Genomic DNA, 16,631 nt, shown 5'->3' on the forward strand with positions numbered 1-16,631 from the left:
CTATTGGGAAAACCTACAGGGAAATTAGATATACTTAGAAAGAGAATACAGAAGAATGTACCGGAAAAAAAAAAGTTGAACTGCTTAAAAATGAACATCTCTCAGAGCGAGAGATTACAAGTCACGCAAGACTGAAGAAACACCAAAGGGCAAAAAGCCATTCTGGAAATTGGGACGAATCTTAAATCTTTCTTTGCATACACAAAATCCAGATAAAAAAAAAAAAGAAACATCTCAAGAATTGGCCCAGTACTTGTAGGCGGTTCATACACCGAGGACGAAAAAAAAGAAACGAGCAAAATGCTAAAGGAAGAGTATGAATAACTAGTGAGCAATCCACCCAACGACAGGAGAGTGGACGACCCAGCTATTTTCTCTATTTCTGCCCAACTTATAAATCTGACATTAGCACAAATCCTCCAGAATTAGAACCAAGAAACAAACAAATCCAAAACAGCATTAGCACGAGCACTCTGTATTCCTAAGAGAGACATGCTGATAATTCTCATTTTAAGCCGAGGATGAAGAATACAGACGCACTGCAGAACAAGCTTATAATGGAGTGAATCTTGACTGTGTAGAGGGAGAGCTTTATCATGTTATGACTTGATAAAGCTCTACACAGCAAAGCAATGTCTCAACAAGGGATTGTTGGGTAAGATCATACGACTGCTCTTCAGACGTTAATTACAGACGAAACACTACAACATTTACCGTCGAAAAAGTATTTTCTAGCGCAAACGATAAAACCATAACGTAACCTAACGAACCCACTTAACTTTAAATAACCTAACAATAATCAACTCAGCCATCTCTTAAATACGTGAAGTGCGATACTAAGAGTTCATTGACACAGACGTCTTGCACAATAATTACTAATGTGCTACTTTCACTATCTCCCCGCAACAACACTTTCAATAAGAAATGTTTATTCTGTGTTTTACATAGGTTACATGAATAGTAAATTTTACACCGATGAATGATTTCTACTGAGCACTAGTCGGTAACTATAGCCGCTTGAGTTCTCCAAAACTGTCAGCAGTACACCACCGGTATCTAGAGTGAGGGTGTTAAATACCTTGAAGTCTTTGTGCTTCTGAATTCAGTGAATGTACATATTGTACAATATTGTGTAATGTACATATTGTACTTCCACTCATTGTTGGGTGTTTCCTACACACGACTCTCCTCCGTCCTCCCCTCCCTTACCCTTTTACCCACCCCCTTCCTAAAACTATACGTGTGGTGTAGCCAAATTCCACAAACTGATAGTTGACTTCAGATACTCCCTGCTCCCCCCCCCCACACACACACATCGTTATATCATGCTAACATTCCAAAGTTAAAAATAAACATTTCCACCACAGTGCAAGAGGCCATACCAGTAAACTGAGGGAAAAATGAGAGAAAAATACTGAAGTTTTTCCTTCACGAAGAGAAAGAACAATATAACAGCATCTACTACGAAGAAGAAGTGTTATAAGCTCTGGAAATTTAGGCTACTTTCTTTCTGTAGCTACGAAAAGGCAATTAACCTTGCGCGCGCTAACACAGCCACAAACAAGTTAGTACCCGCACTAGCGTGAAGTCTTGTCCAACATGAACCCGTTATAAAGCAGAAATTGTTCCCGATACAGGTATATAACATACCTGACGAGTGTGCCCAATGTCTACCTTTATTATGGTCGTTGTAAAGCATAATGTAAGCTATCGAGCAAAATCAATGCCAGAGAAGACAGGAAAAGACCCTAAGACTCGACCAGTGTAACCACTTACAGCGACACAAAATACGCAGACTAAAAATGCGTAATTCTCAAGTGAAAAAACTCACTTTTGAAAAAATCTAACTAATAAATTATTTAACGTCAATTCAAAATAATAGCTGACGATTAGTCCCTTAAAAACTGGTGAGATTTATACAGGTACCCCTGTAATGAACGGTATAAAAACCTTATAAATGAGTAAAGGTCAAAGTCGCGCGAAAACACTTAACATGTGTTCTACAGAACATCACAAGAAGTGCACACAATTGTTGAAGAACAGTGTTAAGTTTATGGCCTAGCGCCTGTACATGACCTACATTAAGGCCACAATTCACCTGTGTACCATCAGGACTACTTTAATCACTAAAATATATCTTAGGTTATCCCTTGTATATATTCTGTATAAAAGTCACACAGTGAGGATATTAGTGTCACTGGGTAAGGTGTACAAGACCAGTCCTCAATCTACACAAATCTCTGTCAGAGACGATGATCTGGAAAGAGAATTTAAAGCAAGAAGGTACAAGTCCTGCCAGGGTACCTACTGATGCTGGCAATCACCATCTTTTCAACACACACACACACACACACACACACACACACACACACACACACACACACACACAAAGCAAAAGTGCAAGCTCCATCTTGTGTGCTTCACACGCTTTCACCTTGTGACTTCCCTTGCCTCTCGCAGTTCATTTCCGCGAAGGAGTTAGCTAAGTGGAACTGAGCTACACACTACCAAGATGTTGAGAGGAGCTTGGAACTTAGCAGCTAAAGACGTTGATGAACCACAGGAACTTCAGTAAGTACTGTATATTTTTCAGTGTTAGGTTGAGAGAGAAACATATTGCAAAGCTTCAAGGGTAGATACCACAGGATCCTAGAAGCTAGAAATCATATAAACTAGTCAGAGTTAATTTCTCCAGCAGACACAGCCAAGTGAGTATAACTAGGCGAGCACGCAATTTGGTGAATATACCAGGGTTAGAAATCAGTGAAACCGGTCGATAAGAATTAGAAGGTGGGACCAGGAGCTTTGCATCGACCCCTGTAACCATATCTTGGTAAATACAAATAGACGAAAGCACCACCACAACACGAAACTTTTCACTTAAAAAGACTGCTGTTTCTTACCCCTCCCGCCTCCCTTCCTAAGCATTTACCACCCTTCCTTGCCCCCTACCCCAGCAGTAATGTCCCATGACCAACACACCTCCCTCACCTCACCCTCACCCACGTAGCTCATTGGTGAGAGCATTCAACTAGATCGCATGGTCCCGGCTTCGATTTCTTCGAGCGGAGAAATATGTGCGAAAGTTTCTATACACCTCTGCTGCCCCTGCCCACCTAGAAATAAAAATAGGTACCTGTGTAATAGCAGACTGTCGGAGGTAGCATCAAGGGAAAAAACTGTATGAAAACTGCAGTGTCTGCTGGAATGTAATATCCTGCATAAGTAATACTTCAGTGGTGTGTATATGAAAGTGCAATACCTGTTGTAGGTGTTTAAGGTATCAAGGTATCCGTGGCACCCCTACAGAGCGGAAGAAAGAGAGGCAGGGGACACAGTGGCAAGTTCCGCTCTGTCTAGACATTACGACAGCCTGCTGTGTGGGTGAGTGGAGTGAGGGAGAGTCTGGTGGAGTGAGGGAGAGTCTGGTGGAGTGAGGAAGAGTCTGGTGGAGTGAGGGAGAGTCTGGTGGAGTGAGGGAGAGTCTGGTGGAGTGAGGGAGAGTCTGGTGGAGTGAGGGAGAGTCTGGTGGAGTGAGGGAGAGTCTGGTGGAGTGAGGGAGTCTCTGGTGGAGTGAGGGAGTCACTGGTGGAGTGAGGGAGTCACTGGTGGAGTGAGGGAGTCACTGGTGGAGTGAGGGAGTCTCTGGTGGAGTGAGGGAGTCTCTGGTGGAGTGAGGGAGAGTCTGGTGGAGTGCTGTAGTCTGATCAACCTGACAGGCCACGCAGTCCAACGTAGGCACCACAGCCTGGCTAATCAGGAACGGACTGAACTTTCCATAAAGACATCCAGGTGTCTGCTGGTAATTCCCCTTATGTGAGGAGGGTGTTGAAAATTCTTGGTCCCTTCACACTTACAGAGTTGTCTCCTGGGTTCTTACCGCGGCCCAGCAGGTACACTGCACCCTCTTCTGAGTATCTTGTTATCAAAGTGGTTTCAGTGTCAAGTTTTGAGGTCAAAAAATAAGAGTATATAATACCGTGACTGGAACAACACACAAACAACCCACACGTAGGAGAGTGAAACTTATGACGACGTTTCGGTCACTAGTTAATGGTCAAAACGTCAGACCGAAAAGTCGACATAAGTTTCATTCTTCTTTGTGCCGGTTCCTTGTGTTCTGGGACCATCTCCAAGTCTTTCCAGGAGTAAATTATGATGCATCGAGGGACCTCAAGCAGTCCCAATAATTTAGGTGCTTGATTAAAGCACCTTTATGACTTCCGTTTTTGCCTGCCTTAAAAGGGGCTGTTAGTGTATATTAATATTCTATTCAAGAAGATCAAATGACTAAGTATCATGGCTTGGTCTCTCTTGTTTCGAAGGTTCGGTATATCCAACCAATCATGTTCCTTGCAGCTGTGGTATTAACTCTGTTGTGATTCTTGAATACGAGATCTTCTGACACTAACGCTAAGTCTCTCACATTGATCTTTCGCATAACTGAATGATTTCGAGTATTTTATACTCTGTTTTAGTTTTTATTTCCTCAACCTTTCCACAACGGAGTAACTGAAATCTGTCCTTATCAAACATCGTATTTTCGTCTGCGGCCCAAAGGAAGATTTCGTTTATATCAGTGTGGAGATTTGGTGTTCTCGGTGGATGCCACTCGCATACAAGTCGACCAAGGATGATAAATTACTATGATTTGTGTGCCTGATCGGATACAAGAACGAGAAAGATAACTGGATCTAGTACTGTGCCTTGCATAGATTTCCACAGTGGCACCCTCTGATTTTTGTTCACTGTTACTCTTTGGGTTGTGTTTCATCCCACTTTTAAACATTTTTCCTTTAGCTTGTATTCTAGGCGCTATTATTCAAAGGCTTCTGCAGAGTTCGTATACACTACGCATGAATTTTATTCATCTTCCAGTGCACCCAAGAACATGACGTCACAAAGTAACTGCGTGAGGAAGGCTTGAGTTGCTCTAAACCCAAGTTGCCCTGAGCTGTGCCACTGCTGTAATTCCATGTGTTTAGCAATCTTGCTTCTTAAAACGTTCAAAGATTTTGATACTGTGGGTCCTCATTCATAGTTTTTCCATTTGCTTTACTGCTACCTTTGTGGGGTGGGGCTATATCAGTGGGTTTAATGACTGTGGGATGACCCAGAGGCATTAAGGGATACAAAGCTTTTGAAGCAAACTAATCCCAAAACTGATGGACGAGTACTGCGGGGAGAATAAAAATTAGATTTGACGACTCGGGGAAGATACGAACCACGTTACGGGTGGGGGTTAGAACCCATGACTCACTTGCCATGGGTTCTAACCACCCGTCCCCTGGTTTGTTTGCAATCGTGTTATTACGATTTCACGAGTCAGAGAAGATACGGTTATTACAAGATACCAAGGGTAAATTAGACGGAGGACAGGGACACTGAAATGCGAAAACCAGGAAACACTGAAGGAAGTTAAAATGAAGCAAAGTCCGAGAGGGGTAAGGAAGTACTGTTTCAATCTCAGGTGATAGAGAAGGGGAATGAACTGGATGTGGAAGGACAAGCGAGTCTCGGCCACTCACTCTGGTAATCAAAATATACAACAAGTAGTAGGTGTCACTATCTAGGGTTGACAAGCGACTCTCGGTCACTCACTTGGAAGCAAACTTAATATACTGATATACAATAAGTTTGACAGTGCTCAGGAGACCAAAAAACAGTAATGGCATGGACCAAGCTTAGCAAGCAGAGTCTGGAGCCAAGCTTCCATTACTGCAAACACAAGTTTACATAATTCAGTGATAGTAGATGGAGGAAAATAAATCATACATGCAACACTTGGGTATCTTAATTGCAGAAACTTTTCGCCTGCACGAAAGGCTTTTTCAGTCGGATGCAGGAGAGTACAAGGTCAGTCTTCTGAAATAGCCCATTGTGCAGGCAAAACGTTTCGGTAATACAGACACCCAAGTGTTGCACGTGTGGTATATGCTTCAACTTCTTGTTATTCAATACCATCAATAATATCACAGTAGATGGTATAGGAATATCGACAAGTTGCAATAGAGAGAAACAAACAAGTAGCAATTGCAAACTCCATTAACGTATAGCCTGTAATCTTACCATTTCCAAATTTTATATAATATATATATATTTTAAATATATATATATATATATATATATATATATATATATATATATATATATATATATATATATATATATATATATATATATATATATATATATATATATATATGCAAAACAACCACTGTGAAAGAACAGAGAAATTCCAAGTGCTTTCGTGACTACTCACATTATCAAGGAACAATGAAAGCGCTTGGAATTTCTCTATTCTTTCACAGTCGTTGTTTTGCATATTCTGAAATCACCTGTTTACTGTAATCTTATTGCATATATATATATATATATTAATTTATTTATATCTAAGGAAGCTGAGAGTACAAATTTGTATAAGAAAGATGGTACTCACCTCGTTAAAGAAGTCGTCCATATAGCCAACATTACCGTCGACATTGACTGCCACATCGTCTGGACCAACGTCATCTTCGTCACTCTGCGCCTGAAACAGTTAACATGAGGCGTCACCATCTATAATACGGCAACAACAAATGACAACACTTGTAGTGAAGAAAACAATGAACGTCTACTTTTCTTAGTCAACCTATCTTCCAAACATTTCGCAGTTCGTGAGAAAATGCACGCTCGACATGGAACGATGTGCCCGCGCTGCCAAACCTACTCCACCCGTTTTCTTTAAATGAGTAATTATATAATACAGGTTAACCTAACCGAGAACAAATATTTAAATTTTCGGTTCATTTCCAGCTAGCAATTTTGCACGAAAAGCAATTCTTGAAGGTGGAAGTCAGTGCCTGATCAGCCGGGCTGTGGTTTGTACGTTGCAACGCGTGCAGACAGCAGTAATAGCCTGGTTGATCAGGCTGATCCACCGGGAGGCCTGATCAAGGACTGGGCCGCGGGGGCGATGGCCCCCCGGAACATCCTCCAGGTAACCAAATAATCTCTCAATGATCAGTACAATTACAACCTGACATTGCCGCACTCCTCTCTACATGCAAATTCATGCTAAAACATATTAATCAGGCATACATATTAATAAGGCAACCATTATATACCAATAAATATAATCACACTATATTAATTTATTTTACATCTATTAAAAAGCCATTAATGGTACAACATTAATAGTTGCATTTCAACGTACGAGGCTCCAGCAGGAACCGGGGGGGGGGGGATTCACGCTATATTCTGAAAGATTTGACCGCTGAGGAAGCTGTTAATTTATGTGTATGAACCACAATAAACACATGTCACAGAGTGGGACAGTATTCTCCCATCAGCAGGGAGGGCTGATGGCTCTTCTACCCCCTTCCTCCCAGCAGATTGGTCAGCTTGGCTGTTTGTGCTCGTGGCTTCCATGAGGAAATTGTATAGCTTCTAGAAAACGTTTATTTATCTTTTTTAGGGGAAATATTTCTGTTATCTGCTGGAGATAAGTTGAAGAGTCTTGGGCCACTTATGTTGACACCATAAACAACATAAAATGTGCAGTATACTGAATCAACAGATTCGTTCCAGTGACGATTCCTCTGGAACAAAGATGGCCGCCACCCACGTCATGCTGAACTCCGTACAACTTGCTGCTTACCTTTACCTATGATATACCTTTGAAGAGTTTCGAGAGTTTATCTACTCTCTGAGCCCGGCTATGGGCCAGGCTCGTCTGGTGCTTGCCTGGTTAACCAGGCTGCTGCTGCTGGAGGCCCGCTGCCCCACATATCCATCACAGCCTGGTTGATCTGACACCTGGTGAAGATACTTGTCTAGTTTCCTCTTGAAGGCTTCTACACTTGTTCCAGCAGTGTTTCTGATATCTTCTGATAAGATGTTGAAAAGTATGGGACCCGGGATGTTGATGCAGTGTTCCCTTATTGTCCCCACCGCACCCCTGCTCCTCACTGGGTTTCTTTTACACTTCCTCCCATATCTCTCACTCTAGTGTGTTGTTATGGCAGTGTGCAGATTTGGGACCAAGCCCTCGAGTACCTTCCAGGTATATATTATCATGTACCTCTCTCTCCTCCGCTTATATGCAAGACCAATTGTGCCCACCACTTTCTAAGGGCATTGCAATAAATGTGGCCCAATAATCGAGGCAGAAGTCTGCTAGAAGACACTCGATATACCAATCCTCACTTCAGCCTCTGCTAGTTCACGAGGTGGACCCTCAACATGACCCGAGCACCAGCATAACTCCATAGTGTTGTACCCAATATTAAGAACGAGTTATTCTTGGATCTTCTTAACTACAAGGCGCATTGGAACACACTGCATCAGTTTGGTAAGAACACTCACTCAAAGTCAGTAGAGTGCAGCTCCATGGAACGATATCGTTCCAGACCTTGTAGCTGAACTCGACTCGAGAAATCGTAATGACAGATTGAGGGACTGACCACCTCAAATACTATTTCTCCAAGGCTGACTGATTACATCTTCGCTTCACTACTACATCTGCTGCCTCTGTATTGACTGAAGAAGCCTACTGTGTAGTAGAAACTTTCAGCAAAAATACCCAAGTGTTGCACATGTGTCATCATCAGTCTACACAGATGCTCTCAAGAGGGGATGGATGGAATGCCCAGCGCAAAGCTAAATTCCCAAGTGGTACATGAGATGCAGCGAAGAACAGGATGAAGAATAGACCTCACATCGTACAAGTCTATATAAGCAGACAACATTGTTTGTCCACCTCCAGGAGCAATATGAAAGCGAATTTAAATCTTCAGTTTCCGCAGCCACCTTCTATCTTCTTTAGACGAGGGTTGGAAAATGACAAAATACTTATCTGTCATACATGTCCATGAAAGTGGAACTTTCAACAAAACAAATAAAACGAGATTCTAGAAAATCCGAATGTTACCATTCCCTGGCTATCATATGTGAAGGATCTCTCACAACTATAATAAATCCTCTTCAAACCCATTACATCTACCAGGTCACACTCTTAACAACTAGCTAACAGCTCAACCGTATACTTATCCCTTTTCGAGTAATTTTTGCAACACATCCACATACAAGTGTTGTAATGCTCGAGGTACAACAAAGTACCTCGAGCATTACAACACGAACAAACTATTCACTCATGTGCCTGTCGACCTCGTATTAAACTCGTAAAATAAACTGATACTACCAGAGTACGCTACCACTTTCTATGGTCAAAATCACTGTTGCCAGGAATGCATGAGGAGTGCAACAATGCATTTTCTTTCAATGATTAAAACTTCAGCCAAAGTAGATGTAGAATGGGTATCCGATTCTCAACCTCAGGACACATGGTACACCTACTATATACTGATGATATTTGTTGTCAGGAATGAAGTATATTAAGAGCTTGATATTTTCTTGGAAAATTTATATGATGTAGTTACCAGCATAAAACTGGACATAGAGTAGGGAAGATGACAACGAGTTGCTCTTCCTAGATAATATTTTAAAGGGACTCCGTCATCAGAAACAACCATCTCTGCCGTAAACAAACTATTAATCAGCTGCACTTCTTACGCCACCGTTCGGATTAATTTTAAAAAAGTAGTATTGAGATTTTTTTAATCACACTTTTATTAAGCAGTCTACAACACTTGCAAGAAGTAACAGTACCATCAGTGTACAATTCACGAGGATAAACCATTCAGATTTACACAAAAATGGTAAGCACAACCCGATACTATAAAGCTATTAATAAAAATAAACGCAGCAGCATGACAGCTGACAGTAAACTGCTAATCTCTTTAAAAAAATGTTGAACATTTAAAATGTAATTCCTACTCATACCACAAAAGTACTTCAGTACCCCCAGCAATAGACGATTGCATAACCAGTGGGTTAACATAAGCCACCTCTCATGTACCCGGTGTATGCGAAATTCCTTGCAAGAACCGTAATCAATCATACAGAATAAACAGGTAAAAACTGAATTATTCGAGTACCTAACTACCAGAGGTGTTCCGTGGTTCGAATGGTAGCGCACCCACCCACACACACACACACACACACACACTCTCCGAGTGTCCAGGTTCGATCCCCAGCACGGGTGGAAACACTGGGCATCTTTCCTTACGCTTGCTATCCCTATTCACCTATCATTAATTAGGCACCTGGGTGTTAGTCTACTGTTGTGGGTTGCATCTCAGGGGTAGTAGCATACCTAAGATAGGACTGGGATTTGAAATCAGCTGATATAGGATAAAAGCTTTTAGCCTACTCAACAGATGAGTAAAAAAAGAAAAATGGGAGGATGTTTCAATTATATATTACATAATTTGAATGAAAGAAACTGGTTAAGACAGCGTTCAGTCACTGTTGTTACAATTGCTCTTCGTCTGGTGGTACTAGCTTCTGCACCTCACTTACCTCCTCCACTGGAATTGCCTCGGTAATTCAGCCGTTAAACGAAAGTTCTTAATCTCTCGTAACTTCCTGGTCACACTCCCAGAAACTACATAAATAAAGTAACATTACATTGTGTCTTAAAAAAAAGAGGAAGTAATTAAATAGGCTGGGGAAAAAAAACCACAGCACACACTGAAATGACCACGCCCACCTATCATAGTGACGACCACCACCACCACGCCCATCACCGCAAGAGAGACAGAGAACATATATATATGTATGTCGTGCCGAATAGATAAAACTTGCGATTTTGGTTTAAATAGCAAAGCTCTTCTTGCCGAATAAGGCAAGCGAAAATTTGGGTATGCAATAATTTCTGGACCTAACGAAAAAAAAAAGTTTCATTGAGTTTGTTTATTATTAAATTACTGTCAACTTATCTAGTGTATATTTATTTGGCTTCGGCTAAATTAAATTGCTCTTGTTATAATAAGGTTAGGTACGTTTTCTAAGGTGCTTTTGGTACAAAATTCTTAATTTTTACATTAACATAAATGAAAAAAAATATATATCTTTAAACGTATAAGAGAAAATTTTAAAAAGGACTTAATTTCTCAACCGTTACATCTCTCATTGTTCATTTGGGAGGATAATAATTGTTGTAGGGTTTTTAAGGTTCTCTGTGTAACTGTCTTATCTAAACAAACCATACCACGGGCAGGGATAGAACACGCGGGTTCTATCCCCACCCGTGGTATGGTTTGTTTGCAATCGTGTCATTACGATTTCGTGAATCATGTCTTATCAACTTAGTTGTTTAGTGAGCTCCTCTGCTGTTGTTAATGGTGCCTTGTACACGAGGGTAATTACCAGGCGCTTATTTCAAGAACTTTCCACCATATCACTTGACGAATTCAACAGTTTAGTGCGAATTGCGAATCACTAACATGCAAGCTAACTCTCCCTGCAACTTCTCTACAGTGGGTCTCTTTCTACGAGTTTCTCTTCAGTGGATATTTTTAAGAGTTTACTCTCTCTAATGGATCCCTTAGAATTCTTACACTAGCTCATTATGAATTTTCAGCGTGCGCACTCACGCACGGACGCACGCACGCGCGCACGCACACGCACGCGCACGCACGCACGCACGCACACACACACACACACACACACACACACACACACACACACACACACACACACACACACACACACACACACACACACACACACAAACACACATTCAGATACACTGATGACATTTTAGATTGAGAGAGATGGGAGAATATGTAGAATAAACTCAGTGAAAGGAAGGGGCGCCATGGATACAATGAGAGAACGCTATCAACATCCGTCGTCCCAGACTTGCTAACAGAAACACTGCTGCTACACTGTATCTACATCCGTCGCCCTAGACTTGCTAGAAGATATCAGAAATACTGCTGTTAGAAGTATAAAAGTCTTCAAGAGGAAAGTAGACAAGTACCTCCGACAAGTGCCGGATCAACCGGACTGTGATGGCGGCCTGTTGCTCCATATATCCAACAAACAACCTGGTTGACCAAGAAAGCACCAGACACGTCTGGCCTAGGGCCGGGCTGAAAATAAACAAAACACTCGAAACCCATCAAAGGTATAAAGGAATATCACAAGAGAGACAAAACACACACGCAACAACACCAGTGACCATAAACAAGGGAAGATAACCTTAAGCTCTGTGAGAGAGAGAGAGAGAGAGAGAGAGAGAGAGAGAGAGAGAGAGAGAGAGAGAGAGATAGAGAGAGAGAGAGAGAGAGAGAAAAGTGGTGTTGAGAGGTGTGATGATGCCTTGTGCTCTACTGGGATGCACACCTCAGCTTCAGTAATAGCCAAGATGGCAGCGCCAGAGTGCTCATCTGACCCACCAGGAGAAGGGCCACCATCGCCACCAGGAGAAAGACGTTAGTGGTGGTGGTGGTGGATGAGGAACTTGAAAAGGACGGAAAATGTGATGATGGAGAATGAGGATAAAAAGAAAGAGGGCGGGGAAGAAAACGTTGTAGTGGTGAAGAAGGGAATTATCTGAAAGGAGGCTTAACTTTTACAACGAGGCGTAGAGGAAAAATGTGTTGGTAGTGGTGGTGAAAGTGGTGATGGGTGTGGTGGTTGTGGCAATAAACGTTAGGAATATTTAGTATTAATGGTAATGTTTTGTTAATATCTTAGAGTGCACATTTTAGTGTTGGGATTGCAGCTACGTTAAAGCAAAGACCATTTTATTTTCACTGGTTCACTAGCTGTATGTTTTTAAAAAGTCATCACTAAGTGAACCATGTATAAATAAAGACCCCCCAGTGGATTAAATCTCTCACATAACCCGCACATAGAAGAATGAAACTAATGACGCTCAGCTCCAACTTCGACACACACCTGTGTATCTCCAGAACTGAACCTCAGTTTGGACCTCTTGCTGACAAGTGTTCGTTACATACATGTTACACACATACATAAACATGGTCACGTTGCTGACGGTACCCTCCTTGGCACTCCTCTGTTCCAGTGACGTGATTCTGAGGGAAAAAAATATCACCGACATCAGGAAGATGGATGACCGGATCGGAGACACTGATGCCTTCTACTTGTTGACCAGATGCCTGTCCCTCCCCAACGTCGCATACTACTCTGCAGCGCTCCCAAGCTGTCAACAATCCAAAGCGTAAGAAATATACCTTTCTATGGTCCGTGTTCGAAAATGTCCTGAACGTTTTCTTTGATGACAATGGATCAAAGCTTTACATCCAGTTCGATTAGGTGTACTGGGAATACATACAGTCTTCCAAATTGTCTTGCTAGTTTTATCCTCCTTCACAGCACCAAATGAACTAGTAAAGCAAATTGTACCTCACCACCTAGGTGATTTAGCAGGAGAATGCGGGGGGCCTCCGTTTCACTAGCCATTACTGTTAGGGTAACTCTCGTGGCCTCAGCACTACAAGTAGCTTTGACGATTACCTACAAACAATTCAGCTAGGACAGCCCCACCGCTGTTTCGAACTTGTGAGCACTTTGGAAACTTGCTTTTTATAAGTTCCTATTTCTAGAACAGGTACACACGAACCACAGATCCTTCATGCTGCAGTGACTCTGCCTTGTACTCCACTGAAGACGAGTATTTACAGCAAGGCGCAAACTGACCATCTTGTTGGCACGGTTTGAACTGGTCAGGGTCCTAAGAGTGGCATGCGATGTACAACGAAGTGTTGATGATGATCAAGAAGAGCATCGCTATGGATGAGTGCCCAGCAGAGAGAGAACATCGACTTCTAGCATCCGGCAATCCTGGTCATCTTTAGCTTATGTGCGCAAATTTGTCAATTTTTTAAACATAAAATGTACTGATTATTAATCTTCAAACTCTTAACACTGGTGTATCTCCTTTATTAAAAGATTCTGATTGGCTTTGATTTGTGTAAGTGCCGATTTGTCAATTTTATCGAATAAATTGATATTGATTTCCATGGGGAAACATGACTGCCTCTTTACTGGTTCAAACTTTAAACGATGTTTTGTTTGTCCTTAAGAAAAGTTCAGATTTTTACGGGAGCTTTGTATGATAATTCGCCGGTTTTATTAAAAAATGTATGTAAGCTACTGACACTTCTGGTGCACTACTGAACTGTGCTAGCAAACATTAAACCAAACTTTGCATCGTCTTAATTCTTTACCGTAATATCTTTTACATAAATCTTTTAAGTCATTTGTTAAAATTAAACTTAAACTTAACCAAGCTCTAGCACATCTTGAATAAGACAAAAACTGCCGAGAGTTTCATGAAGATTGATGATTTGGGTATGGTGCAGTGGCAGCGAGTCTGACACCCTCAACCTACCATTCTCCCTCCGAGAACCAGTTCTGGCTGTCTCGTATCTTGTAGTAAAGCTATGAATATAAACTGGGTCTTGCCTGATCAGTCTAAAATTAAAAAAAAAATAAAAATACTGGGTTGAATTCCAGCTCCTGGAATTCTTCAGGGCGTAAATCTACAATCAATTCCGTTTTCCTTTCTCGAGCTTCTCAAGGTATTAGGCTACTCGTGTTAGACGTCTTGTGTTGAGCAGAAGCTCCTGGGAGTCTAAGGTGTTGTGCTCAAACATTTGGATCTCTTCGGAAGGCTAAATTATAGGTGCTAGGTCTCTTGAAGGAGATGAGCTACAGCTCCTGGGCCTCTTAATGGTTTGAGGTAGAGCCACTAGGTTGTATGTGTATAATGTATAACGTCAATTAAGGTACATATAATGTGATTCAGGTAAAGGTGCTTGAGGAAATACTAGTGGCAGTCGTCCACTGGGAGAGTTAAGGAAGTGAACACTATTTTGTAGTATTGACGTGCTGCTCTACTGAGGTGATTGATTACCACTCAACCTTGACTTGCCTCACAACCATCTATCCATCCTCCTACCTGCCTGCCAAAGTTATATTTAACACAACATAACAGTTGACACTTCATTTACAAATACCTTCTATTCTACCCTTCCCCTTCCACCTTCCTTAAATTCCTCCCTCCTCGTCTTAGTTTCCTTGCCTTCAATACACTGCCTCCCTCCAAGCATTCTTGCCTCTTGGTTTCCTTGTTTTCAATATACACTCCCTCCCTTCTCCACTCCTTCCCTCTATCCTTGTTTCCAGCCTTAAGTGTAAGAGTAAGGTGGAAGACAGCTGAGTGACGAGTGGGAGAGTGACTCTGAGTGTGTGTGTGAGAGAGAGAGAGAGGGGAGGGGGGGATATGAAAGGGTAACAAGAAAATGACGAGAGGAAACACCACTTGATAATTCATTGGCAAGCTTGGTGACACGCACTCACACACCCGTGATACACCTGTGACCGATTTCAAGGACTTTTCTGGTCTACTAGCCCGGCCTTTAGCTAAGCTTCTTCGCTGAGTACTTGTTCAACCAGGTTGTTGCTGTTAGTGGCCCTCTAGCTCACATCACAGCATGGTTGTTCTGGCACATGGTGGAGGTAATGGTGTCCCGTAGCTCGACTGGTAACGCACTCAGCTCACACACCGATGTCCGTGATTCGATCCCTGGTAAGGGTGGAAACATCAGGACGTATTTCCTTAACACACTTGCTGTCCCTGTTCACCTAGCAGTAAATAGGTACCGAGGAGTTAGCTGACTGGTGTAGGTCGCATCCTGGGGACAAAACTGATCTAATTTGCCCGAAATGCTCTGCATAACAAGAGGCTTTTTATATAGTAATATGTCACTGGTGTCAGCTAGGCTTGCATACCTTGTACATCTACTTGTAGAAATAAATAATAATATTATTATTTCTGCTATGTGCTGGTAGCAAGTTGAAGAGTCTTGGGGCACGCATCTTGACAGTATTCTCTTATCGTTCCCCTACTTTTCAAAACAGCCCAGTGAAAAGTAGCGGCAGAATGACAGAGGTAATAAGCGTAGACACACCCACACTTTTCAACTCCCCCTCTTCATACATTAGGTTACTAAGACACCCCTGGCTGTCTTTAAGAGGGAACTTGGCAAGTTCCTTAGGTCAGTTCCTAATCAACTCGGTAGGCTACGCGAGGATAGCACCAACAGCCTGGTTGATTAGAACAGCCATCGGGATTATTTATGGTGGAGTGCTAAATCCGTAGGGATCATACAGCGCCTGGGATGATGGCAAACAATCAGGTTCGATCCAAGGGAACAGTTCCAACTCTTCTGATCAAGAGCCCTGACTAAAACCAAGAAACTATCCATGAGAGGCCTTCATCGGGAGGCCTAGTCTCAGATTAACCCACGGGGGGGGGGACACTTACCTATACCTTATCTTTGACGGATTTCCAGAGTTTTTCTATTCTTGTAGCCCGGCCCCTGGGCCAGGCTTGTCTTTCGCTGCTGGTGGCCCAATGGCACATGCATCACAGCCTAGTTGATCCGGCACTTGGCAATCATCTCCAGGTAAAGTGCTTATCACTGGGTCTATTTACCACTTCCTCCCTTGTCTCTCACTCTCATACATTGTTCTTTTTTTTACACAAACCAGTTTTACAGGCTACGAACTGTTATCTTACCTCGGCTCATTTCAAAGCCCAGCACTATCTTAGGGATACTACCACCCTCAGGGATGCCACCCACAACAGTCGACTTAACTTACTGCTAGATAATAGACACAGCAGGTATATAGAATCGTACCCAACGTTTCCACCCATGCAGCGTATCGAACCAGGGGCACTCAGTAAGTGAGCCGAGTACGCTGCCAAC

The 16,631-nt window shown here is 42.2% G+C and overlaps 1 protein-coding gene across 10 annotated transcripts in view; it reads right to left on the reverse strand.

Moving 5' to 3' along the window:
• Syx1A (Syntaxin 1A) overlaps window positions 1–16,631 on the reverse strand; it is a 466,543-nt gene that overhangs the window by 355,025 nt on the left and 94,887 nt on the right. For all 10 annotated transcript variants that reach the window (XR_008407913.2, XR_008407912.2, XM_053785239.2 and 7 more), the window contains exon 2: window positions 6,440–6,529. Coding sequence is in view for 8 of the 10 variants with exons in the window: in XM_053785239.2 (XP_053641214.1) it covers window positions 6,440–6,529 (90 nt within the window). In the remaining 2 variants the exon portion in view is untranslated. The remainder of the gene's footprint in view (window positions 1–6,439; window positions 6,530–16,631) is intronic.

The sequence above is a fragment of the Cherax quadricarinatus genome, chromosome 45 (genome assembly GCF_038502225.1).
Source record: "Cherax quadricarinatus isolate ZL_2023a chromosome 45, ASM3850222v1, whole genome shotgun sequence".
Lineage (NCBI taxonomy): Eukaryota > Metazoa > Arthropoda > Malacostraca > Decapoda > Parastacidae > Cherax > Cherax quadricarinatus.